The 24,278-nt window shown below is 39.2% G+C and overlaps 1 protein-coding gene and 13 non-coding genes across 14 annotated transcripts; 8 read left to right on the top strand and 6 right to left on the bottom strand.

Moving 5' to 3' along the window:
• Positions 1–513: 513 nt before the first annotated feature.
• Positions 514–584, bottom strand: trnag-ucc. Its single transcript has one exon. It is a non-coding gene; the product is annotated as a tRNA-Gly (tRNA).
• Positions 585–742: 158 nt separating this feature from the next.
• Positions 743–815, top strand: trnav-aac. The gene has a single exon. It is a non-coding gene; the product is annotated as a tRNA-Val (tRNA).
• A 121-nt stretch (positions 816–936) lies between these two features.
• On the top strand, positions 937–1,009 carry trnav-cac. The gene has a single exon. It is a non-coding gene; the product is annotated as a tRNA-Val (tRNA).
• Positions 1,010–1,568: 559 nt separating this feature from the next.
• On the bottom strand, positions 1,569–1,640 carry trnag-ucc. The gene has a single exon. It is a non-coding gene; the product is annotated as a tRNA-Gly (tRNA).
• A 158-nt stretch (positions 1,641–1,798) lies between these two features.
• trnav-aac lies at positions 1,799–1,871 on the top strand. Its single transcript has one exon. It is a non-coding gene; the product is annotated as a tRNA-Val (tRNA).
• A 121-nt stretch (positions 1,872–1,992) lies between these two features.
• Positions 1,993–2,065, top strand: trnav-cac. The gene has a single exon. It is a non-coding gene; the product is annotated as a tRNA-Val (tRNA).
• A 560-nt stretch (positions 2,066–2,625) lies between these two features.
• trnag-ucc lies at positions 2,626–2,697 on the bottom strand. Its single transcript has one exon. It is a non-coding gene; the product is annotated as a tRNA-Gly (tRNA).
• A 159-nt stretch (positions 2,698–2,856) lies between these two features.
• Positions 2,857–2,929, top strand: trnav-aac. The gene has a single exon. It is a non-coding gene; the product is annotated as a tRNA-Val (tRNA).
• Positions 2,930–3,050: 121 nt separating this feature from the next.
• Positions 3,051–3,123, top strand: trnav-cac. Its single transcript has one exon. It is a non-coding gene; the product is annotated as a tRNA-Val (tRNA).
• Positions 3,124–3,682: 559 nt separating this feature from the next.
• Positions 3,683–3,754, bottom strand: trnag-ucc. The gene has a single exon. It is a non-coding gene; the product is annotated as a tRNA-Gly (tRNA).
• A 159-nt stretch (positions 3,755–3,913) lies between these two features.
• Positions 3,914–3,986, top strand: trnav-aac. The gene has a single exon. It is a non-coding gene; the product is annotated as a tRNA-Val (tRNA).
• Positions 3,987–4,107: 121 nt separating this feature from the next.
• trnav-cac lies at positions 4,108–4,180 on the top strand. Its single transcript has one exon. It is a non-coding gene; the product is annotated as a tRNA-Val (tRNA).
• Positions 4,181–4,738: 558 nt separating this feature from the next.
• trnar-ucu lies at positions 4,739–4,810 on the bottom strand. The gene has a single exon. It is a non-coding gene; the product is annotated as a tRNA-Arg (tRNA).
• A 2,835-nt stretch (positions 4,811–7,645) lies between these two features.
• Positions 7,646–9,182, bottom strand: LOC124387727 (regakine-1-like). The gene is made up of 3 exons (XM_046852248.1): positions 9,031–9,182; positions 7,875–7,986; positions 7,646–7,781 (listed from the first exon to the last, which is right to left on the bottom strand). The coding sequence occupies exons 1-3, from the start codon at positions 9,098–9,100 to the stop codon at positions 7,682–7,684; spliced, it is 282 nt and encodes a 93-aa protein (XP_046708204.1). The 5' UTR covers positions 9,101–9,182; the 3' UTR covers positions 7,646–7,681.
• Positions 9,183–24,278: the final 15,096 nt, after the last annotated feature.

The following is a 24,278-nucleotide window of genomic DNA, read 5'->3' as shown; positions in this document are numbered from 1 at the left end:
TAAACTGTGTTACTCGGCAGCATTAGAAATTTGAAAACTTTCTTTTATATTGTTTCCGTGGTGTAGTTCTTTAAAGGTACAACCTACAAACAACGCTCACGGGCAGACAAAGGTGAACTTTTTGAGCCTGCTTCAGTGTCTGTCCCACTTTCATTTCTATAGGACAAGGTCCTCCTCTAACAGTCAAACAATTACTCCTTTGTGATCTTGCCACCATGCAAATCAAATGCATAATGTAGCATAATCAAGTATTTTCTTTAGATCAGACATCACATTGACATATATTTGCTTTTCAAACCCATAACACCTACTAGAGGGTTGGCTGTTGGTGGGAAAGACAAAGGTCTCATCACAAACATGAAGAAGCCAAGTGATTTTGAAATGTTTTGCCGGTGTCTATGATGGAGGCGGGTCCATCTAATTCACAAACGGCAAGTGTTCAAGGGAAGCAAATAAAAGCAAGACTGCTTAGAGGTTGTTACTTTGGCAACTGAACATAATCACTAAAGGTTTTGCATTGGCCGGAATCGAACCCGGGTCAACTGCTTGGAAGGCAGCTATGCTCACCACTATACCACCAACGCCACGCTAGCGGGGGCGAACGTTGCCGAATGAATCCATGCTAGAAGAACGTTAGTCGTTTTGAACTTCTCAGCCAACCGGTTCATTCTCCTGTTCAACTTGAACTGCGAATGTATGCAAAAGTGCAAACAGTGACCAAGAAGCTTTTTAACCCGTAGTAGTTTCTGTAGTGTAGTGGTCATCACGTTTGCCTAACACGCGAAAGGTGCCCGGTTCGAAACCGGGCAGAAACAGTTTTGTTCTTTGAGCTCTTGACACTTTTGACTTTTGGTCCTTTCAACAGTTTGAGTCTGCTGCGCCAGTCAATGTCAGAAAACAAACACAAATCTAGAGAATAAAAGTTCAGCTTTCGTAGTTTCTGTAGTGTAGTGGTCATCACGTTCGCCTCACACGCGAAAGGTCCCTGGTTCGACACCAGGCAGAAACAAGGCTGTCTTTTTGAAGCTAGCGTTACTTTCTTAGGCCTGTAAACTGTGTTACTCGGCAGCATTAGAGAAATTTGAAAAACTTTCTTTTATATTGTTTCCGTGGTGTAGTTCTTTAAAGGTACAACCTACAAACAAACGCTCACGGGGCAGACAAAGGTGAACTTTTTGAGCCTGCTTCAGTGTCTGTCCCACTTTCATTTCTATAGGACAAGGTCCTCCTCTAACAGTCAAACAATTACTCCTTTGTGATCTTGCCACCATGCAAATCAAATGCATAATGTAGCATAATCAAGTATTTTCTTTAGATCAGACATCACATTGACATATATTTGCTTTTCAAACCCATAACACCTACTAGAGGGTTGGCTGTTGGTGGGAAAGACAAAGGTCTCATCACAAACATGAAGAAGCCAAGTGATTTTGAAATGTTTTGCCGGTGTCTATGATGGGAGGCGGGTCCATCTAATTCACAAACGGCAAGTGTTCAAGGGAAGCAAATAAAAGCAAGACTGCTTAGAGGTTGTTACTTTGGCAACTGAACATAATCACTAAAGGTTTTGCATTGGCCGGGAATCGAACCCGGGTCAACTGCTTGGAAGGCAGCTATGCTCACCACTATACCACCAACGCCACGCTAGCGGGGGCGAACGTTGCCGAATGAATCCATGCTAGAAGAACGTTAGTCGTTTTGAACTTCTCAGCCAACCGGTTCATTCTCCTGTTCAACTTGAACTGCGAATGTATGCAAAAGTGCAAACAGTGACCAAGAAGCTTTTTTACCCGTAGTAGTTTCTGTAGTGTAGTGGTCATCACGTTCGCCTAACACGCGAAAGGTCCCCGGTTCGAAACCGGGCAGAAACAGTTTTGTTCTTTGAGCTCTTGACACTTTTGACTTTTGGTCCTTTCAACAGTTTGAGTCTGCTGCGCCAGTCAATGTCAGAAAACAAACACAAATCTAGAGAATAAAAGTTCAGCTTTCGTAGTTTCTGTAGTGTAGTGGTCATCACGTTCGCCTCACACGCGAAAGGTCCCTGGTTCGACACCAGGCAGAAACAAGGTTGTGTTTTTGAAGCTAGCGTTACTTTCTTAGGCCTGTAAACTGTGTTACTCGGCAGCATTAGAGAAATTTGAAAAACTTTCTTTTATATTGTTTCCGTGGTGTAGTTCTTTAAAGGTACAACCTACAAACAAACGCTCACAAGGGCAGACAAAGGTGAACTTTTTGAGCCTGCTTCAGTGTCTGTCCCACTTTCATTTCTATAGGACAAGGTCCTCCTCTAACAGTCAAACAATTACTCCTTTGTGATCTTGCCACCATGCAAATCAAATGCATAATGTAGCATAATCAAGTATTTTCTTTAGATCAGACATCACATTGACATATATTTGCTTTTCAAACCCATAACACCTACTAGAGGGTTGGCTGTTGGTGGGAAAGACAAAGGTCTCATCACAAACATGAAGAAGCCAAGTGATTTTGAAATGTTTTGCCGGTGTCTATGATGGGAGGCGGGTCCATCTAATTCACAAACGGCAAGTGTTCAAGGGAAGCAAATAGAAGCAAGACTGCTTAGAGGTTGTTACTTTGGCAACTGAACATAATCACTAAAGGTTTTGCATTGGCCGGGAATCGAACCCGGGTCAACTGCTTGGAAGGCAGCTATGCTCACCACTATACCACCAACGCCACGCTAGTGGGGGCGAACGTTGCCGAATGAATCCATGCTAGAAGAACGTTAGTCGTTTTGAACTTCTCAGCCAACCGGTTCATTCTCCTGTTCAACTTGAACTGCGAATGTATGCAAAAGTGCAAACAGTGACCAAGAAGCTTTTTTCACCCGCGGTAGTTTCTGTAGTGTAGTGGTCATCACGTTCGCCTAACACGCGAAAGGTCCCCGGTTCGAAACCGGGCAGAAACAGTTTTGTTCTTTGAGCTCTTGACACTTTTGACTTTTGGTCCTTTCAACAGTTTGAGTCTGCTGCGCCAGTCAATGTCAGAAAACAAACCAAAATCTAGAGAATAAAAGTTCAGCTTTCGTAGTTTCTGTAGTGTAGTGGTCATCACGTTCGCCTCACACGCGAAAGGTCCCTGGTTCGACACCAGGCAGAAACAAGGCTGTCTTTTTGAAGCTAGCGTTACTTTCTTAGGCCTGTAAACTGTGTTACTCGGCAGCATTAGAGAAATTTGAAAAACTTTCTTTTATATTGTTTCCGTGGTGTAGTTCTTTAAAGGTACAACCTACAAACAAACGCTCACGGGGCAGACAAAGGTGAACTTTTTGAGCCTGCTTCAGTGTCTGTCCCACTTTCATTTCTATAGGACAAGGTCCTCCTCTAACAGTCAAACAATTACTCCTTTGTGATCTTGCCACCATGCAAATCAAATGCATAATGTAGCATAATCAAGTATTTTCTTTAGATCAGACATCACATTGACATATATTTGCTTTTCAAACCCATAACACCTACTAGAGGGTTGGCTGTTGGTGGGAAAGACAAAGGTCTCATCACAAACATGAAGAAGCCAAGTGATTTTGAAATGTTTTGCCGGTGTCTATGATGGGAGGCGGGTCCATCTAATTCACAAACGGCAAGTGTTCAAGGGAAGCAAATAAAAGCAAGACTGCTTAGAGGTTGTTACTTTGGCAACTGAACATAATCACTAAAGGTTTTGCATTGGCCGGGAATCGAACCCGGGTCAACTGCTTGGAAGGCAGCTATGCTCACCACTATACCACCAACGCCACCCTGCTGGAGGGCGACCGTTGCCGAATGAATCCATGCTAGAAGAACGTTAGTCGTTTTGAACTTCTCAGCAAACCGGTTCATTCTCCTGCTCAACTGCAACTGCGAATGTATGCAAAAGTGCAAACAGTGACCAAGAAGCTTTTTTACCCGTAGTAGTTTCTGTAGTGTAGTGGTCATCACGTTCGCCTAACACGCGAAAGGTCCCCGGTTCGAAACCGGGCAGAAACAGTTTTGTTCTTTGAGCTCTTGACACTTTTGACTTTTGGTCCTTTCAACAGTTTGAGTCTGCTGCGCCAGTCAATGTCAGAAAACAAACAAAAATCTAGAGAATAAAAGTTCAGCTTTCGTAGTTTCTGTAGTGTAGTGGTCATCACGTTCGCCTCACACGCGAAAGGTCCCTGGTTCGACACCAGGCAGAAACAAGGTTGTGTTTTTGAAGCTAGCGTTACTTTCTTAGGCCTGTAAACTGTGTTACTCGGCAGCATTAGAGAAATTTGAAAACTTTATTTTATATTGTTTCCGTGGTGTAGTTCTTTAAAGGTACAACCTACAAACAAACGCTCACGGCGCAGACAAAGGTGAACTTTTTGAGCCTGCTTCAGTGTCTGTCCCACTTTCATTTCTATAGGACAAGGTCCTCCTCTAACAGTCAAACAATTACTCCTTTGTGATCTTGCCACCATGCAAATCAAATGCATAATGTAGCATAATCAAGTATTTTCTTTAGATCAGACATCACATTGACATATATTTGCTTTTCAAACCCATAACACCTACTAGAGGGTTGGCTGTTGGTGGGAAAGACAGAGGTCTCATCACAAACATGAAGAAGCCAAGTGATTTTGAAATGTTTTGCCGGTGTCTATGATGGGAGGCGGGTCCATCTAATTCACAAACGGCAAGTGTTCAAGGGAAGCAAATAAAAGCAAGACTGCTTAGAGGTTGTTACTTTGGCAACTGAACATAATCACTAAAGGTTTTGCATTGGCCGGGAATCGAACCCGGGTCAACTGCTTAGAAGACAGCTATGCTCACCACTATACCACCAACGCTACTCTGGCGGTGGAGAATGTGCCGAATGAATCAATGCTAGATGACCTTTAGGTGTTTTGAACTTCTCAGCAAACCGGTTCATTCTCCTGCTTAAATAGCAGAGCCATTAGTGAAGCTCTGTCTGATTATAAGTCACAATGTATTCACCTGAGTCGAATGCCATGTTGTGAGCCATGTGACAGGACACCATGACCATCGTAGATTGCATCGAAGACTCCTCCTAGAAATACTTTTAGCTCAGACATAATAAAATCTAACATTTGAATACCCATTATTGTTTTAACAACAATTTACAGTGATTTGGAATGGAGAGATTAGTATAACAAGTGGTAATGATACAGATAACCCCTCCTATTGATCGATTATAAATACCATTCTAATGAGGACACATACCTGTTTATTATACACATATCCATTATTTTGACCATTTACAGAAGGATAGTAGGCCAATATGGATGGACCTGGACCATAGTATTTAGTTAAATGCACAGGCATGTGTATTTTTTAAGCCATAATAATAGCATGGTCCTTTTTAACAGCATATGTGCCTTCACCATCTCATAACTTGAAGAAAAATTCCACAATAACGGTCAATGCTACTAAGAATTTGACACACATGTTAATGTTGTATCGGCGAAGAGCTGACCACACTCAGACTTACCACAATACAAAACAGACCGGTATTAGATATCTTTTAGCAAAGGAAGGCGGTGTCTACACTGATGATCAGAGATGCACATGCACATCCCAGGGAATGATGAAGACCATGGATCAGTTTCAGACCATTAGACCATATAAAGTGCATTGTGTGCAACCTGGTGCAAACAGTGCATAAGACAACACAAGACAGTGTAGGACAAATACACTGTAAGGGGTTTGTGGGGTCATCCACAATGCTGTTGGAGCATTGTTTGCAGATGCAGCATGTGGTGTAAATGTCCATCCAAGAGGGGAGAGAGACTCCGATGATCTTCTCAGCTGTCCTCACTATCCTCTGTAGGGTCTTGAGATCCGAGACGGCGCAGGTCCCAAACCAGGCAGTAATGCAGCTGCTCAAGATGCTCTCAATGGTCACTGGTGCTGTTCTGACCACGTGCTTTACCACATCTGCAACTTCATCACGGCCAGCAAGTTGAACAAAGAGCAAATATGACATTTTGTTAAAAACTGGGCAAATCTGCCACAGAGATGTTGGACATCATTCATCAAGAGGTGTTTTGAGTGGCAGTAGTTGAAGGGTCATACTAAAAAAGGTTTTTCTATTTTTTTTTTTTTACTTTGACAATGTTTAGCACAAGGATCCAACTCTTTAACAGGCTAAAAAAGTCAAAATGCACGAAATTAGACTTTATTAGCATTAGAAATATCTAAGCTTTATAGCTGTCAATAAAATATTTTACTCTCTCAATGCACTCTCTCATGCAGGAATCTGTCCCTACATATAATAACTTCTTGGGTTGTTTGATCCTAAATTAAATGGAAACCAATAAAAAAGTTAGATACCCACAACCAAAACGCATTATATATGGATCTTTAAGTGATGTAGTATCAGAACCTGTCCAATAGGTGGCAACAATTGAACAATTTATACGGTAAACTTAACAAGCCGTTCCTTTTTATATTTGCTTTATTTTCCTTGTGGTTTTCAGACATAGTTAAACCTGTGACATTTTGCCTTCTGTGAATTCGGGTGTATGTTTAAAAGTAATTATCATACAGCTGTCATCAAGGAAAATATTTTGATCTTTTTTATTTATTTATTTATTTTTTTTGTAGGATGTCCATGACATAATCTTGATTTTATTTGACTCCTGAAGTCATGGTGTGCAACGAGGCTCATAGAGCACATGTGGTACGTATTGAAAAGTACAGGAAAATTAAAATATGTACCATAGAACAAGGGCATCATCAATAAATAGGGGAAAATGGAGCACCATAACCAAAAACACGGCAACGTTTAAGGATCTGTAGAATAGATTTTTTTCTGCATGTGATCCCCCCATCTCTCATACGCTATAAAATATGGCAGGCAGATGGAACCCATTTTTTGAATAATATATCAAAACCCCAAACCCATGTGAAATCCTGAAACCATGTGACAAAATGGGACACCATTTCCAAAAAGTGCATTCATTCCAAAATAGCGTTTTTGTGTGTGTGCAAAACAACGCACATAACCAAAGAAAAAAAATACCCATGGTGTAGCATTCATGGTGGCAGCATTAATTTCTCCAGAGCATTAGGTACTTGCTGACCCTTAATGGCTTATTTTTCAGAATGGTCTAGCCAAATCCTAGACCTGAATCCAAGAAAAAAAAAGAGGGTGCACTTGTCATGTTCGCCGAATTTGACAGATCTAGAATGGTATTAGGGATCAGATGGATTAGTAATGCAGATAATTGCTGTGATGTAAAGAGGTGCTGGTCAATTTTTGACTTTGTAGGAAAATATCAATGTTTTGAACCTGGGGCCAGCTGAGGGTGGTGTGGGAGAACCTAGGAACGTTGTTTACATAAATGTAAACATATATATAGTCGTATCTCCTGATCAGCAAGTATGAAGCATAACCTGTGCTACTTGTCTTGTGTTCATCAGCTGCTACTGATGATGTGGGTGTGTATTTGAATAAAAAATCATTTAAAACTTGTATTTTTTTTATATGGCTTTATTTTATCAGAGAGAGAAAAGCATCAATAAATGATAAAGTACTTTAAGAAAAGATATAAGGAATAATATTCAGCTTATTTTTTTAGGAAAAGGTGATATATAATGAAAAGCGTTATTTCATTAGACCATTTTATTTCTGATACATTCAATAGAGATTTCTTGATTAGCGGTAAATGGGTTTAAACAGCAGGGCTGAGTTTAGTTTAGTTATCATACATGCGCTGGTCGACTAAATCAATGGCCCGCTGCACCCACTTAAATCCTGGGTCCGCGCAGATGCGACTGGAATTCTGGGTAGTGAAACTGGAAAGGAAAGATAAACAGTAAATCAGTGTACCGTGTTTATCACCAAAATCTTATTATCTTATTATTGGAAATGAACTCAAATGTACTCACATGACTCCACTTTTCGGGCAGTCGTTGCTCGTATTCTCGTACTTTTGAATGGCCCTCACAGGTATCGGCTTCAGGAAGAATTTGAAACAGCAGTCCTCTGGTCCTTTTGCAGCTGGAAAAAGATTTTTCATTCATTTATTATTGGGAAAAACACTTGAGAAATGAGAAATAGCCTAATAAATGTCTACATTGATTTTCTTTGTATTATAAATAAGTCACATTTTTATTAGTAATATGGAACGTGTTTGAATGAGAAGAAACGTATCCATTTATGAAACACTTCAGCAAGTGAATGCCTTCAAACACAGACTTTTAACAATGAACATTGTCTCAGAGCAGCTTTACACAGTTAATGTGGTGATAAAAAATGAATATGTTCTTTATAAGTGTAAGTTTGTCCCTGATGAGCGAGCCGGTGGCGACTGTGGGGAAGGAAAAACTCCCCGAGATGCAGAAGGAAGAAACCTTGAGAGGAACCAGACTCAAGAGGGAACCTCATCCTCATCTGGGTTGCACCGAATGTCCATTTATTACAGATATACAATGTTGAGGTGCAGTGATGGAGATCAGAAGCGAACTGTAGTCCTGAGTCAGTGTAGCAGACTGTTGACGTTAACTACAGTCCAAATCATCCTCAAATCTCCCGTTGTTACTCCGGAATTTCATGGAACCACCCAAGGCATTGATGAGATATAGAAGGCCTGTTCTTTTCTTAATGTATTGTATTTATTTCTTTTTATTATTAAAGCTTTCTCCAACAGGCTTTGCAGTGATTGTTTTTTTATTAAACTATTTAAATTGCGTAAGAAGATAAAGACTTTCTACATTCCGAATTTCAGTCAGACGCTTTAAATTGTTTTGCTTTTTAGCTCGAAACGTAACAATGACTTTGAGCTGAAGAGTGTAATAAACAGATAGAAAAAACTAACTTTCAAGAAATTTAGCAATGGGCCTGAAACCCGATCAAGTATGTGAGTTGAGGTAACTGGACAAGAGTTATAAAGCAATATATATATATATATATTGTTTTTATGACATAATATTCGAGTCATTTTCAAAAATTTCTTCAAATAAACATGCAAAATTTATATGTAGCTGAAAAAATCATAAAATTTTGCAAATGCAAGCGCTCAATGAGAGATAAAAACAATCTTACTGTTGCCCATTGCGTAGTACTGCAGGCAGCCAAAAACCAGCAGAAGTATCAGAACAGGACGAGAGATCATGGTCGCTGATGGCGTTGAGGATGAAGAAGTTATGAAGATATGTATTGTATAATGTTACAATGCAAATTTTTACCTGAGTCTTGGGTTTATATAATGTGAGAGCAGGGGAGCAGGGGAGAGTGTGGTTTGAGTGAAGGGGAGGTTTGTAGGCAAGAAAATGTTCCACCTTGACTGAGAGAAAAAAAAAAAAAAAAAAAAAGCACCGGCTGTGGTTTTCACCAAAGCGGAAAAGAAAAGAGTGGCGTTTAACACTTCGAAGCCAAACTAGCCTCATAGAAATCGTGCTAAACACACATGCATAATATCATCGAAACATAAACTATGTGGAGCATTTTGGAGCAATTTGTAACTGTCACCTTCAAAACACAATCACAAACTACAGCAACCAAAATCCAGGTGATTTTCAGAAGGTCAGACAATAGTACAGAATAAACACAGGTTTATTAATCATTCAAGGATGTTATAGTTTCTAAACATGTCTCAATTCAATACAATTTTTCGCAGAAATCTAAACACTATTCAAATGTTTTCACTTTGCAGGTCATGTGCAGGAAAGTGGTAGCTTAGTATTTAAAGGTGTTGGATGGAGATCTTTCTAAATAGCTTTGTCTAGCAAATGCCGTGAACGTTGCATTTTACGGTCATCCTGAAAGCAATTCATAGCCTGAAGTAGGTTAACACACACAGCTCTACGGGTGCAAACAAAAACTGTTTCTCTTTTCAATCAAATCCACTTGGTCCATCCGTTAAGAAGAACACACTGTGCCCTCTTTCTTAGAAAAAAAAAGACAGAAGACATAAAGAAGTGTGTGAAATGGAGTAATGGGGTGTATATACCATTATATAGTTATACACTGATCAGAAATAACATGCTTAATATTGTATTCCCAGGGGCACTGAAAAAAAAACTGTCAAGGCTTGGACTCAAGGCTTAGATTCTCTGTGGTATCTGGCACCTAGACATAGCAGAAGATCCTACAAGTTGTGATATGGAGCCTCCATCAATCGGAATTGTTTGTTTTTCAAGTCCTCAGATGCTCAATTGGATTGAAATCTGGGGAATGTGAAGTCTGAAGTATGACACTGATTTTAGGGAATGCTTTTACCATAAGAAGGTGTATTTAGTCTGTTTATGCCGCATTATAATAACATCCACATGGATGCCAGGACCCAAGGTTTACTAGCAGAACACAATCCAGGTTATCACACTGCCTCCACTGGCTTGCCTTCTTTCAGTAGCGCTATTTCTTCACCAGGTAAGCCATGCCTGCACCAAGCAATGCATATGATGCAAAAGAAAATGTGCATCATCCATGGACCAGGTCTGATGCTCACATGTCCCTTTGGGTGGTGCACAGCATTGTGCAAGGAGGTGGTAGCTCAGTCTTAAGCCATTGACTTTGGACCAGAAGGTCCAATCACCAATCTGCCACTGCTGGACCCTTGAGCACCGCACTTCTCTGTCGTAAGTCACTCTGAACAAGAACTTCTGCCAAATGCTATAAATGTAAATGCACGTTTTCTCTGACTGCAGCATAACTCCACACACAGCAATCTGTAACACTCAGTAATGCGACAAAAAAGGGCCCAAACCGGAATATAATAAAGTTCTTTAATGCAGAAAATTCCAGGAAAAATCCACATAGGTAAGGAGCAATGGAGGGCAGACAAAAACAGAGGTCAATAAAAACAGACAAAAAACACAGCAGACCAGAAGAGTACTGGATCAACCGTCCGAGAGCCAAAATACCAATAATCTGAGCAATACAGTTTGGCAGAGCGAAAATTCTGGCAGACAAGATAATGGAGGGCAGAGGACAGAATGGATGGATATATCAAAGGTATAACGGAGAAGAAGAACAGCATGAACCTTTTCAGCTCTTCTGTGGAATCAGACCAGAAGACCTGTGAGCGCCCATGACCATCTCACTGGGTCACTGGTTCTCCTTTGTTGATAGGGACTAACCCTTTCAAATCGGGGTAAACCCCACAACCCCCTGCTGTTTGGATGTGCCCTGTATGTCAACTTTGAAAACTGATTGTTTACTCGCTGCCTGATATATCCCACTGCTCGACAGAAGCTATTGTCAAAGATAATTAATGTTACAATTTTAATGTATAAATCGGACTCAATCTGAGCCACCTAATGGTCACTTTTATAGTTACAGGTAGATGAACAAGTCATTTCACAGGGATCTTGTTTATATATTATACTGTAGCTGTTGTTTACACTTTGTTTAATACTAGTTTATGATATGTTACAAACATATTGCCCTCAATGACTTATCATAATAGCTCCAAATATGACTACAGATCTGATAATAAACATAGTAGTAATTGTGCAATATTGATCACATGCAGCAGGCATAAAGCGACTCGTATTATATAAACGTCATGACCAACAAAATGATTTTTAACAGCGTCGTAGCGTACTTCCCCCTCCACCTTCAAAGCGCAAGTGTCTTGTGTCATGTGACCCAGAGACAGACAGGAATTTTTTTCTTTGACTTCACAATAAAACTATACAAATATCAACATATATACAAATATTGACACTGGCTGTATTTTTATTCATTTTCAAGGGTTGTATTTATACACAACCTTTTTTTTCTGTAATTGATGTTTCATATAGAGTCAATTTTTAAGGATATAAATATAAATATTTTGATGTAGTTATTAATTGTTTGTTTATTTTGCGTGCTTTGTTATAATGGTGTTTAATCTGTATTTACTCCTATAGCATAGGATGGAAAATGCATTGCAGCGACACGCTTGTTCGTAGTAGACGTTATGCACATTTTTTTGTTTGCTTGTTGTGCTCTCTGATTATATAATTCAGGTTCATGATATGGTAGACGTCAAACTACTAAGAAAAAAAAACTGAAAAAAAAATCATAAAAAAAAACTTAGAGTTTTGCTTTTTTTACAGGGTAAAATATGACATATGTAATTTAACAAAGAGAGTGGAGGCTGAAGTGCAAAATCTGCTTGCTGCAGCTTTTTGCAGTCCTATTTGTGGTCAAGAAAGGAAGAGTAGGGGGTGGAGGAGTGGTTTGATGAGAACGAGAACACTCAGCATCTTATTGTGCAAAAAAAGAAGAAGTTTCACAAACACCGAAAGGAAACACTGCAGGTCTGCGGCATTGTTAGTCGACTCGGTTTTAAAAAGTCCCCCCAACCCTTTTAACAATGTACATTACAGTAAAGGCATTGGGGGGATAAATAAAGGGGAAGTCAGAAATAGTTCAAAATTCTTAATTTTATCAGTTCATTAGTTTTGTAGTATAAAGGCAAACAATCAATGCAAATTTGATTCTTGAGTCAGAACACAAATATTCAGTTTAAGTACATAAATACTTGTATAAAGGTTTACATAATAACACAGCAGCGAATACACATTCTTAACACACATTTGTTTATGTGGATTGTCTGCTAAATCAATTCCCACTTATGGGCTGTTAGAAATACAAAATAAATGGGACACCAGACTACGTGGTTATTTGTCAAACTGGTAAAAATCTTCTATCCACACAGTTGTATAACATGACTTTGACTTTGTGGCCTGCTATAGAGCTCTAACCTCTACCCACGTGATCGTCTGTGGGATGAATGTGAACATTGACTGCACTCCAGGCCTCCTCACCTCACCTACATCATTATCTGACTTTAAAAACACCCCTGTGGCCACACTTTAGTGAAACATCTTCCAGGAGATTAAATGTGGTGTTTAAAAACACATTCTTAGCATGCAATGCAATCTTCGAGGCTTTCCAAAAGTGCTGTTTTGGCTTTGTAGCATGGACAGAGAAAATGGAGATATTCAAACGAGCTGATTTGTTTCTAGTCGGATGTTTGGGTTTAGATGGACGCTCGATGGGAAAGCTGTTAGACAAGTGGGTAAAGGTTATAAATTCAAATCCCAGCACCACCAGGCTGCCACTGCTTGGCCCTTGAACAAGGCCCTTAACCTTTAACTGCTCAGTTGTATAAATAACTATTAGTTGCTCTGATGTCTGCTGAATGTAAATGTACAAGGTGGTATCAAAAGGTTTATAGACTTTGATACAATAGATGGCAGCCCAAGGCTGCACGCACAGTCAAAGGGAGCACCGACCTTCATAAGTCAGTCAGATTTGGTTCCTGCGGACTTAAACCTCTTTCCAAAGATGAAGATCCGACTCAAAGTTCATCATTTTGACACAGTTGCGGAGCTCCAGTGCGAATCGCAGAAGGAGCTTGACACGTTTCGTTAAGATGACTTCCAGGAAACATTCCAGAAGTGGCAGGAACTCTGGGAGCGCCGTATCGCTGTGCAAGGGGGCTGTTTTGACGGTGATAGTCTGAAGATGATGTAGATAAATTTAGTGCTTACTTGTAAACAGAGTTTCCAAATGTTTTCATACCACGTTGTTTTGCATTGAAACAACTCCACTGTTTTGTCTTCCATGAAAAAAAAACTGACACTTCACGTCAAAATTGTCGCTTCACAGCAAAGTGCCAAGAATGAAATACACACCTGAGAGAAATGACTCAAGCTGAAGCTTTTTACAGTTTTACACGTGTGTGAGCGGTACAGCCTTTACAGAAGTTTCAGTATGAATCAGGCATTTTTCGGAAATGTTTGAAAACGACACTGTGGATGGAGAGTGAATTAAGATAAAAACTTCAGTTTTATAAATATATATATATATATATACTCTCTATATATTAGGGGTTTAAAGGATCACAGTTAATCCATACAGATCAGGACTCATGGGTCACGTCACCCGAGGATAAATTGGTTATTTTTTTACTTGCAGATTAATCTTAAACTTAAACGATCGCTGTGTGAAAGACAATTTGTTTTTCCGTTGATTTTGCTTAGAAGCAATTTCGTAACTACACAGAGCGTCAGGTGTTCAAGTAAATGGGATATGACAACAACATCGGCTGGCGAAGAAGCAGAAGAAATCAAAAGGCTCCGGCGTCAGTCAAATCACATGTATGGGAGCATTTCCTTGCTGTGACTTTTCTTGTAACATATATAAAATATTTTTATATACACCTCTGTAATCATCAGTAATTCATTCCAGAACTCGTGACGAGTGCAGAAAATGTCGAGTACCGAACAAGTAGTTGGTATATAAATATTAGTAAAAGTTACACAAGTGAACACAACATGCAGTTTTAAATGAAGGTTTTTATTATTGAGGGAAAATTAAATCCAAGATCATCAAACTCATTTTAATACACAAGTGGACAACTTTTAATAATATTAAAATGAGTTTGATGATCTGAAACATTAAAGTGTGACAAACATGCAAAAAAATAAGAAATCAGGAAGGGGCAAACACTTCTCCACACCACTGTATATATATATATATATATATATTAAGGGTGTAACGATACACACACATAATATTTTATAAAAATAAAATTATATATATATTTTTGTTATATTAATTAAACTGAGTAAATATATCATCCTCCAATAATTCACTTATAAAGCTTAATTTAGTCTTCAATAAAATTCGACCCCATCTGCAGGTGTTTACGGTTTTGTATTTAGAGTTTGATCACATAGAAGGGAGGAAATGCCCGTCATTGCCATATCAACACTCGAACACTCAGCATTCAGCAGCGGGTGAAGCCACAAACAGCAGGTGTGAAAAAGTGAGAAATACTCAGTGATGCAGTGGTTAGTTACATCATTCAGAGTTTAAGAGCATTGTAATGAGAGCATGGAAAAAAACCTGAGCGGCATGAAGAAAAGACAGCAGGGTAGGGCTGGAATCGACTCGCCCGTGTGGTGGAAAAGAACAGAAAGGTGGGCAGAAATCATTTGAATGTTATCTTTTGTCTTAATGTGTTTATTAGTGAATTGAAGTACTATATCTGGATGCATATCGGAAAAATAACGAGGAAGAAAAAAGTCCCTGTTTACTGGGAAACGTCCCGGATGCTACCGCGGTCAGGGCGGTTTAATTCTTGGGCCATTGTGTACCTGGAAAATCCACCGCTCTAGACGTCACGTCCTGCACAGAAGAAGGACGACTCTCTTCACAGCTTCTGCAAAGCGCTTTGTCAGAACGTATACAGTGTAATGTCTAAGATACACCGATTTATTATTGACAGTAGTTCTGTGTACTGGTCAGTATTTTGCACATCATGTAGTCCGGTGTGTAACTAGTTTTGGAGAAACATGGTCCAAGAGCTTATGTCTTAGATAGTTCTGGAGCACCTTCATTTAAGAACTTATGTCTTAGATAGTTCTGGAGCACCTTCATCCAAGAGCTTATGACTTAGATAGTTCTGGAGAAACATGGTCCAAGAGGTTATGACTTAGATAGTTATGTAGCACCTTGGTCTAAGAGCTTATGACTTAAATAGTTCTGGAGTACCTTCATCTAAGAGCGTATGTCTTTGATAGTCCTGGAGCACCTTCATCCAAGAGCTTATGACTTAGATAGCTTGGACCACCTCAGACCAAGAGGAAGGGTGTTTTATTTTTATTTGACTGTTCCAACTGCATATGGTTGAAATGACTACGAAAGCCACTTGACTCGACTTTACATATTTATTGTATTGACTGATTTTAAATCAGCTGCAGTTTGAAAAGTGTAACATTTGACTTGTGTGTGGCTGTTAATTAAAGTGTGGTATTCATGTGCTCATTTCTTCACTAATAAAACATCCTTAAAATGGGCCTGAATCGGTCTTTGGTTTCACCATTTAGAAGATGATTAATTGAGTAGACGAATCGGAATTTTCTGTATTCTGTATATATCTGTATTTTCAATTGGGTGTGTGTATTTACTACATGAGCTGTGTGTGTGTGTGTGTGTGTGTGTGTGTGTGTGTGTGTGTGTGTGTGTGTGTGTGTGTGTGTATAGAAGTAAATGGTACCCACCCCAGAACCATGTCTTGACAAACACCCCCTCCTCCACCCCCGATTTCCCTTTTGGGTGATGCAGTTTTTCCCCTGTAAAGGTCTGGTATCTATAAGCTGAAATGTGAAATTGGCCGTCATGTTATCTGTTTATTAGTGAGTGACACTGAGTAGATCAGATTAGATTAGATTAAGTATATGTGATATAGGGTGTGTAAAAAAACTAACACACACACACACACACACACACACACACACACACACACACACATATATATATATATATATATATATATATATATATATATATATATATATATATATATATATATACAGTACAGACCAAAAGTTTGGACACACCTTCTCATTCAAAGAGTTTTCTTTATTTTCATGACTATGAAAATTGTAGAGTCACACTGAAGGCATCAAGGGCTATTTGACCAAGAAGGCGAGTGATGGGGTGCTGCGCCAGATGACCTGGCCTCCACAGTCACCGGACCTGAGCCCAATCGAGATGGTTTAGGGGTGAGCTGGACCACAGAGTTCTCTCGGGAAACTCCTTCAAGACTGTTGGAAGACCATTTCAGGTGACTACCTCTTGAAGCTCATCAAGAGAATGCCAAGAGTGTGCAAAGCAGTAATCAAAGCAAAAGGTGAAGAACCTAGAATATAACACTTTTTTGTTATGTATATAATTCCATATATAATTCCACATGTGTTAATTCATAGTTTTGATGCCTTCAGTGTGAATCTACAATTTTCATAGTCATGAAAATAAAGAAAACTCTTTGAATGAGAAGGTGTGTCCAAACTTTTGGTCTGTACTGTATATATACACAGTGATGGGTTTGGATTTGTTCATTTTGAAAAAAATCTTTACTGTGACTCTGAAGAACGAGTCGCCTTAATAGAGTGATTTGTTCATTTTTTACAGGATGTGCACGAACAATATATCGCAAAATATTAGTAGGTTATAGTAGTTCATCTCTTGACTCTTATAGTATGAGTCTTACATCCCAGAGCAGTTCAGCAGGATTGAGGTGCGGTGACTGGGCAGGTGGTTCCATGATAAATATCACTCCAGACGTCTGTCTGCTCTCTAAATAACACATACAGAACTCAGACGTGCGCTTCGACTCATCGTCTTGTCGTACGGTGAAGTCTGTTCCCATGAGCCGCAGTCCAGACGGAACTTCATGGTGTTGAAGTGTGGAATGAGAGCGATGGTGGTTCGCATTCCGGAACCTTCCCTGCTCCAAAACAACCCCAAACCATGAAACTTCCACCTCCATGTGTAAATGTGGGGGGTGAGGGAGTCTGATCACATCTTTGTGACTCATCTGTACACAGACCTTTCTTACACTTATTCACCGTCCAATTTATGTGGGATTTTTATTTGTCTTTTACCGAGTGCGTAGGAACAAAAGGAACATACTGGTGTCTCTCAGAATCCACACTTTACAGCAGAAGAGACCTGCTCAGAGCAGAATCCAGAGCCGGAAATAAGGTAAAAAAAATATCCTACACAGAGATCATGCAGTAATTATAGAGTTGTGAAAAGAAGTGGGGTAGAGAACAAGGTAGAAGGTAAGTAGGATTATAGTGCAGAAGACCAGAGACTAACAGAGTGCAAAGGGTTCTTTCTTTTTGTGTACAGTTTAATGTAGGAGATCATCAGGGTCATAAACGGGAAGAAAATCGTTTCTTATTCTCTGTAAGGTCCTGTTTTGATTCTAATGATATCTTAGCATATTGTAATAATTCCTCGCTAAAAGTCTTACATTTAATGCACCGCTCTGTAATGTCGGTAATACAGAGGCGGATTCTGCACCACGTTGGTTTTCTTATCTGTGGTTGTCAAATCAGTCGGTTTTGTCTCTCACCTTTGCGTGTTGTGAGATTATTATCTAAACCCAGAGTATTTCACTTCATTGTAGGGGTGTCCCCGACTAAGGGTTTAAATAGTCGCATTAGAAATGTCAAGTCTTGCCTGCTATCGACTGATAGTTGTATTGAGTGTGTGTGTGTGTGTGTGTGTGTGTGTGTGTGTGTGTGTGTGTGTGTTTTGGACGACGACACCAGGTCAACAAGTGGGTAGGACAACTTTTATTTCCTTTCGAACACCGAAACATCTCTCAAATAAAGCGACCGAAATAAAGCGTCTGCCAGCTGATAGACGAAACTGATCAGATTTTTTTTTTTACCTCTTTGAAGTTGAAATGAACATCAGTGCCTGTTTAGTCCAAAATGTTTTTGGACCAAAATGTAAAAAAAAAAATTAGCAATAAATAACTACAGAAAGGTCACGCCGCAGACGGGATTTGCATTTGACACGCAGGCTAATCAAATCAAGTAGCGTAAATTGTCTAAATTGTGCAGTGCACCGAAAAACAATCAAAAATGAATGTACAGAATTCAATTCGAACGGATCGGAAAGTGAAACCCGTCACAGGGGGGTTTGGATTTACTCATGAACTTTCAAAATATTTATTTAAAGCACCTTTTTTATTTTTATATATTTTATATATTTTTATCAGACATTGAGCACCCCCATATCTTCTTCTTCTTTAGACTTCTCCCATTAGGGGGCGCCACAGCGGATCATCCGTCTCCATACCCCTCTGTCCTCTACATCTGCCTCTTTCACACCAACTACCTGCATGTCTTCCCTCACCACATTCATAAACCTCCTCCTTAGTCTTCCTCTTTTCCTCCTTCCTGGTGTCTCCATCCTCAGCATTCTCCTACTGATATACCCCATGTCCCTCCTCTGCACATGTCCAAACCATCTCAATCTCACCTCCCTCACCTTGTCTCCAAAACGTCCTACATGCGCTGTCCCTCTAATAAACTCGTTTCTAATCCTGTCCATCATCGTCACTCCCAATTAACATCTCAACATCTTCAGCTCTGCTACCTCCAGCTCCACCTCCTGTCTATTGAGCACCCCCATATAATGGCACAATCCTCGTTGCATATCACCTTTATGTAGATCCGACTGTGAGATTGGTAGTGGAATCAGCAAGTGGACATTTTGTCCTCGTAGCTGATGTGTTTGAAGCAGGGAAAATGACGCTGGCCAGACGACTGAAGTTAATGCTGTTTTAGCAGCAGAAGATCAACACATTATTAGGCAGATGGTCGTATTGTTATGGCTGAGCAGTGTATATAATAATCATGCAGCACTATCATGGGTCTGATACACTGTCGATCATAAGGTTGTGAGTTCAATCAGCAGAATTGTTAAGCTGCCACTGCTGGGCCCTCGAGCAAGACCCCTAACCCTCTACTGTTCAGTTATAAAACTCAGATGAATGGAAATCATATCCAGCCTAAAAGACGAACTCAGCAATAATAATAATAATAATAATAATAATAATAATAATAATACATTCAAATTATATGCAAAATATATAAATAGAACCTGTGATAACCTTTGCTACAAAATTTTATTTTGCATTGTTTAACAGCACTGCGGCCCCTCCAAAGGTCATCTTTTGTTTCAGTGACACACACACACACACACACACACACACACACACACACACTTCAACACACTTTCATGCTAAATATAAAGGTGTGAATTTCCTAGCAGGGCGAGATGAGTGTCATGCACGAGCAGCAGGCAGGAAGTTTCAAAACTATACCCACACACACACACACACACACACACACACACACACACACACACACACACACACACACACACACAGTTATGTTAACCACATCAAGTGGGTGAGAAGCTCCCGGGCAAAAACCTCGAAGCCTTTACATTTTTATCAACTTCTTGATCAAACCAAATTTAAACTGAACATAAAATGAAGTTTTAAAAGATAAAAAAAAAAGTTAAAATAGGTACAAATGAAATGTGAAAAAACGGAGCCTTGAAATTGAACATAAAAATAGATTCACTGTATAATGTGCAGGATTTCTTGTATTTTTTTTATTATATGAAACACAAAACATTGTTAATCTACTGTATAACAATTCACTATCATTAACCGCATCAAACCACATCACCCTCAATAGGAGCGATCTGTCTCACACACACACACACACACACACACACACACACACACACACACACAGACTGAAAACCCACATTAACTCTGACAGATAGGATTTGGTTGAATGTTCTTAGAGGTCACAAAATAATCAGCGCTGTGGTTTGATGACTGTGGGAAGTCGGTGGGGAGAATCTGATACACACCAGCAGACTGAACTCGGTTTCCTGGACTGCTAGAAAACCTCTAATGAAGCCTCGGGCTCAGGAAAAGCATGTGCTGCTTTATTCCAAAAAAAATATTTCTCACAAATAAAATATTTACCTTCAACAGGATTATTCACTTACAACCAGCATTCACACAAACAATGAGAAAACATTCTAAGAATTATACACCAACACCCCAAACACCACCACCACCACCACCAACAATGACTACAACACCACCATCAATAACAACAATGACAACAACAAAACATAACAATGAGGAAAACAAAAACAATGACATCAACACCAAAAAAAACAAACAATGGTAGCAACAACAGCAACATCAATGACAACAACAAGAACATCAACACTAAATCAACAATGACAGTAGCAACACCATAAACGAAAACAACAATGGCAACAACAACAACACCAACAAAAACAGACAATAACACCACTAACAAACACAACACCAACAATAACAATAACATAAACAAAAACAACAACAAAACAAATCTAACAAAAACAATGACATAAATTATTATTAATAATAATCATAACAACAATGTGTAATGTTTATTTTACTGTATTATTATGTTTATTATTTATATTATATGTTTGCATGTATAATATTTTGCTATTTTTCTCCAGCACTGTTACGTTTCCACTGTTGGGCCTTTAAAGCAAAAGCCCTTAACCCTCTCTACACTAGGGGGCGATATCATGGTAGATCCTGCTCTCTGACAATGCATTCACTATTTCACAGTATGACTCATTAAACACATACTTTCCAAAAACTTGAAGCTCCTTCATACATCTGCTTCGATTTTTTTTCTTTCCTCTCAAGTGTTATGTTTTTCTTTACTTTCTTTACCAAGAATAGTTGTGACCTCTGACCTCTCTTGACACAATCCAAATGCATCAGCATTCTAACCTTCTTGTAGTCTTTTCAGCCTAAGGAGTAGTGGCCTCACACTATACTCTGTAAAGCAGTGATAGATTTTAAAATAGAAATGTACAGGCTTGTGTTTAGAGCTACTGCTCCTGCTGCTCTCGAGACATTCAGAGATTTGTTGGAGGTATAAGTCCTCTCAAACGAGGGTTAAACAACAAGATAGCATCTCAATCTTGGGTGGAATGTACTACCTGTTCCAACACAAATTCTTAGATTAACACACAGGCTCAGGAAATGAGAAGTTCTGCAAGCAGAGGCGCCACCTGGTGGTGAATGCAGGAGACGACATTGATCATAAATCTTATTTAATCTGTATTGTCTGTATTATATTGTGTAGTCTTTGCAAAACGTATAGTGTTATTTATGTCTATACTTTCGAGTCACCAACAGCTGGAGTTACTTGTTTGTGTCAGCACACCTGGCCTTCTAATAATCTATACACAAGTTTACACCATACATGTGATCATATAAAGTATTACATGAGCAATTTTTTATTAAGTCACCAGTTATAACCAGGATGTTTAACACGTTTAACACGTGATAATTATCTCAGTGTGTGTCCTGGATACATGGATTCAGTAAAATATTTCATTCAGATCTGTGCAGTCCACACATTCATTACAAACAGCGCCCCCAGTGGCCATTTATTGCCAAGATACATAGAGCTTAAAAAAATTTATAAACTATAGAAGAACATTGTTATATATATATATATATATATATATATATATATATATATATATATATATATATATATATATATATATTATATATATATATATATATATATATATATTATTATATATATATTCTGCTTCTTTTGATTCCTGAGAAACACTACATGTAGATTTACATGTATGATATTTACTATTAAATTTATACAATGTATTTTTTATTTATCTCAAATTCAGTTCTGTGTACTGGTCAGTGCTGCATTGTTAGTGTTATTGTGTTGTTGCACTACATTTGTGTATTTTATGTAGCCCTGTGTATAGGTCTACACGTTCTAGTTAGTGTTCTGCCACCTAGTGTTAATGTGGTTTTATGTAGTACCTCATTCCGGATGTAAAAAACAAAATACTAATAGAAATAAAACCACTTGCATTGACTTGATATGACTGGAAAAGTTAGGTGTTCCAATATTCTGTCCATATAGTGTACCTGATGTTTAAGTTTCATGTCTGTAGGTCTTACACTTTGGTTTTATTTTATATATGTTTCAGCAGAAAATTCCAGAAAGGTAAAAAAGAAGAAGAAAAAGAAAAGTTGTTCAAGACCATTAGCTGTTAGTTGAACCTTCCTTCAAACACTAGGAACATGACCAGTGCCTCCTAGTGGTCAAGATCAGTAAAACTACATTGTTCCTCTATTAATTACCCCTTTTGATATCCATGACTATAGCGCAGTATTAACCCTGTCAAAGCCCTGCTGAAATCTGAATGGCCAATGATGCCCTATTTAAAAGTACCGTACAGCACAGTGAAATTCTGTCTTTGCATATCACAACTTTGTTAGAAAGCTGGGGTCAGAGCATGGGGTCAGCCATGATACCGCACCCCCCCAGCACAGAATATTAAGAGTCTTGCTCAAGGGCCCAAGAGGGGCAGCTTGTCTATACTGTGGATTAAACCCATGACATTTGAGCAGTAACCCAGAGCCTTAACATCTTAGGGTCATCCAAGGATCTTTTGTGTGTGAGGTAAACAAGATGGCCACTACATTAGAGAAACTACAACTTAGCCCTGCCCCCTTAAAGAATAACTGCATACCAGATGTGTTTCACATTTACTCCTCCTTAGAAGTGGTTAATAGGGAGGTGGTAGCTCAGTCATAAGACATTGGACTTTGGATCGGAAGGACACAAATTCAAATCACAACACCATTATGGATGCCACTGCTGAGCCATTAAACAAGACCCTTAACCCTCAACTGCTCAGTTGTAAGTCAAATGCCATAAATGAATGTATGAAACTGCAGTCATGAAGACAGTAATGATGGTTAGCTCATGAACAATTTGTTTATTTTGAATCTGTGACTCAGAAGAGCGAGTCATCTCAAAGAGTGAGTCGTTCATCACAAGCATCAACACAAAATCTCCATATTGTACAGGAATTGAGTAGTTTATCTTTTGACTCCCACGTGACTCTCAGATTTGAGTCATTCATCTAATGAGTCCTTTGGTCCAAGTTGTTCATCATCATCATTAAAAAAAGATTCAACGACCCAGGTCACTAAAAGGATCCAACCCTCCCATCACTAGAAGATAGGTCAGAAATCCCAGGACCGGTTTGCAGAAAGAGGTTTGTATATTACACAAATCACAAAATATATTTATAACATAAATCCCAGCAGAAAAATCACTGTGGATTGACAATTGGCTTAAGCCGAGGCATTAGTTAAAATACGGTTTTCCTTGTCAAATTTAAAACATCACACTAGAGCGCCACCATCAGGCCTGTTTAACCTTCTGGCTTTCCTGCATTAGGCTCAGACAAGCTGAACCACAATAATCATCTTCATGAAAGAAAATTTTCACAAGTTGCGGTTCAGGATTTTTGTACCTCTAAGCGTTTCAGTTGATAAAAAGTTTGATGCTTTGCATTTCAGAGTTGATACACCAGATGGTGGCAGTGGAGCATCTTATAGAGAAAATCTAATCCTTGTGGTGTAAATTATTCTGTTTATTTTGTCACATTCTACTCATTCATCTGCAAATGTACACGTACCGCCAGAACTACTCTACTGAGGACGCCATTGCTCATCTTCTTAACACAATGATGACAACAGGAAAGGGAATTATGCAAAAATGCTGTTTGTGGACTACAGTTCAGTGTTCAACACCATAATTCCCTCCATACTCACCTCTAAGTTAGAGGTTCTAGAACTTAGCCTGCCGCTTTTCGACAGACAGATCACAAGCCATACGGGTGGGCAAACACACCTTATCCACCCTCACCCTCAGCACTGGAGCTCCCCAGGGTTGTGTTCTAAACCCCCTGCTGTACTCACTGTACACATATGACTGTGTGGCCACTTCCAACTCCACCACCATCATCAAGTTTGCTGAAGACACTGTCATGGTGGGCCTGATCTTCAACAATGATGAGACGGCCTACCTACAGGAGATTAAAAATGTGGAGAGATG

This window comes from Silurus meridionalis, chromosome 6, assembly GCF_014805685.1.
Source record: "Silurus meridionalis isolate SWU-2019-XX chromosome 6, ASM1480568v1, whole genome shotgun sequence".
NCBI lineage: Eukaryota > Metazoa > Chordata > Actinopteri > Siluriformes > Siluridae > Silurus > Silurus meridionalis.
The sequence above is the reverse complement of the archived record's forward strand: the minus strand, read 5'-3'. Positions and strand labels throughout refer to the sequence as shown.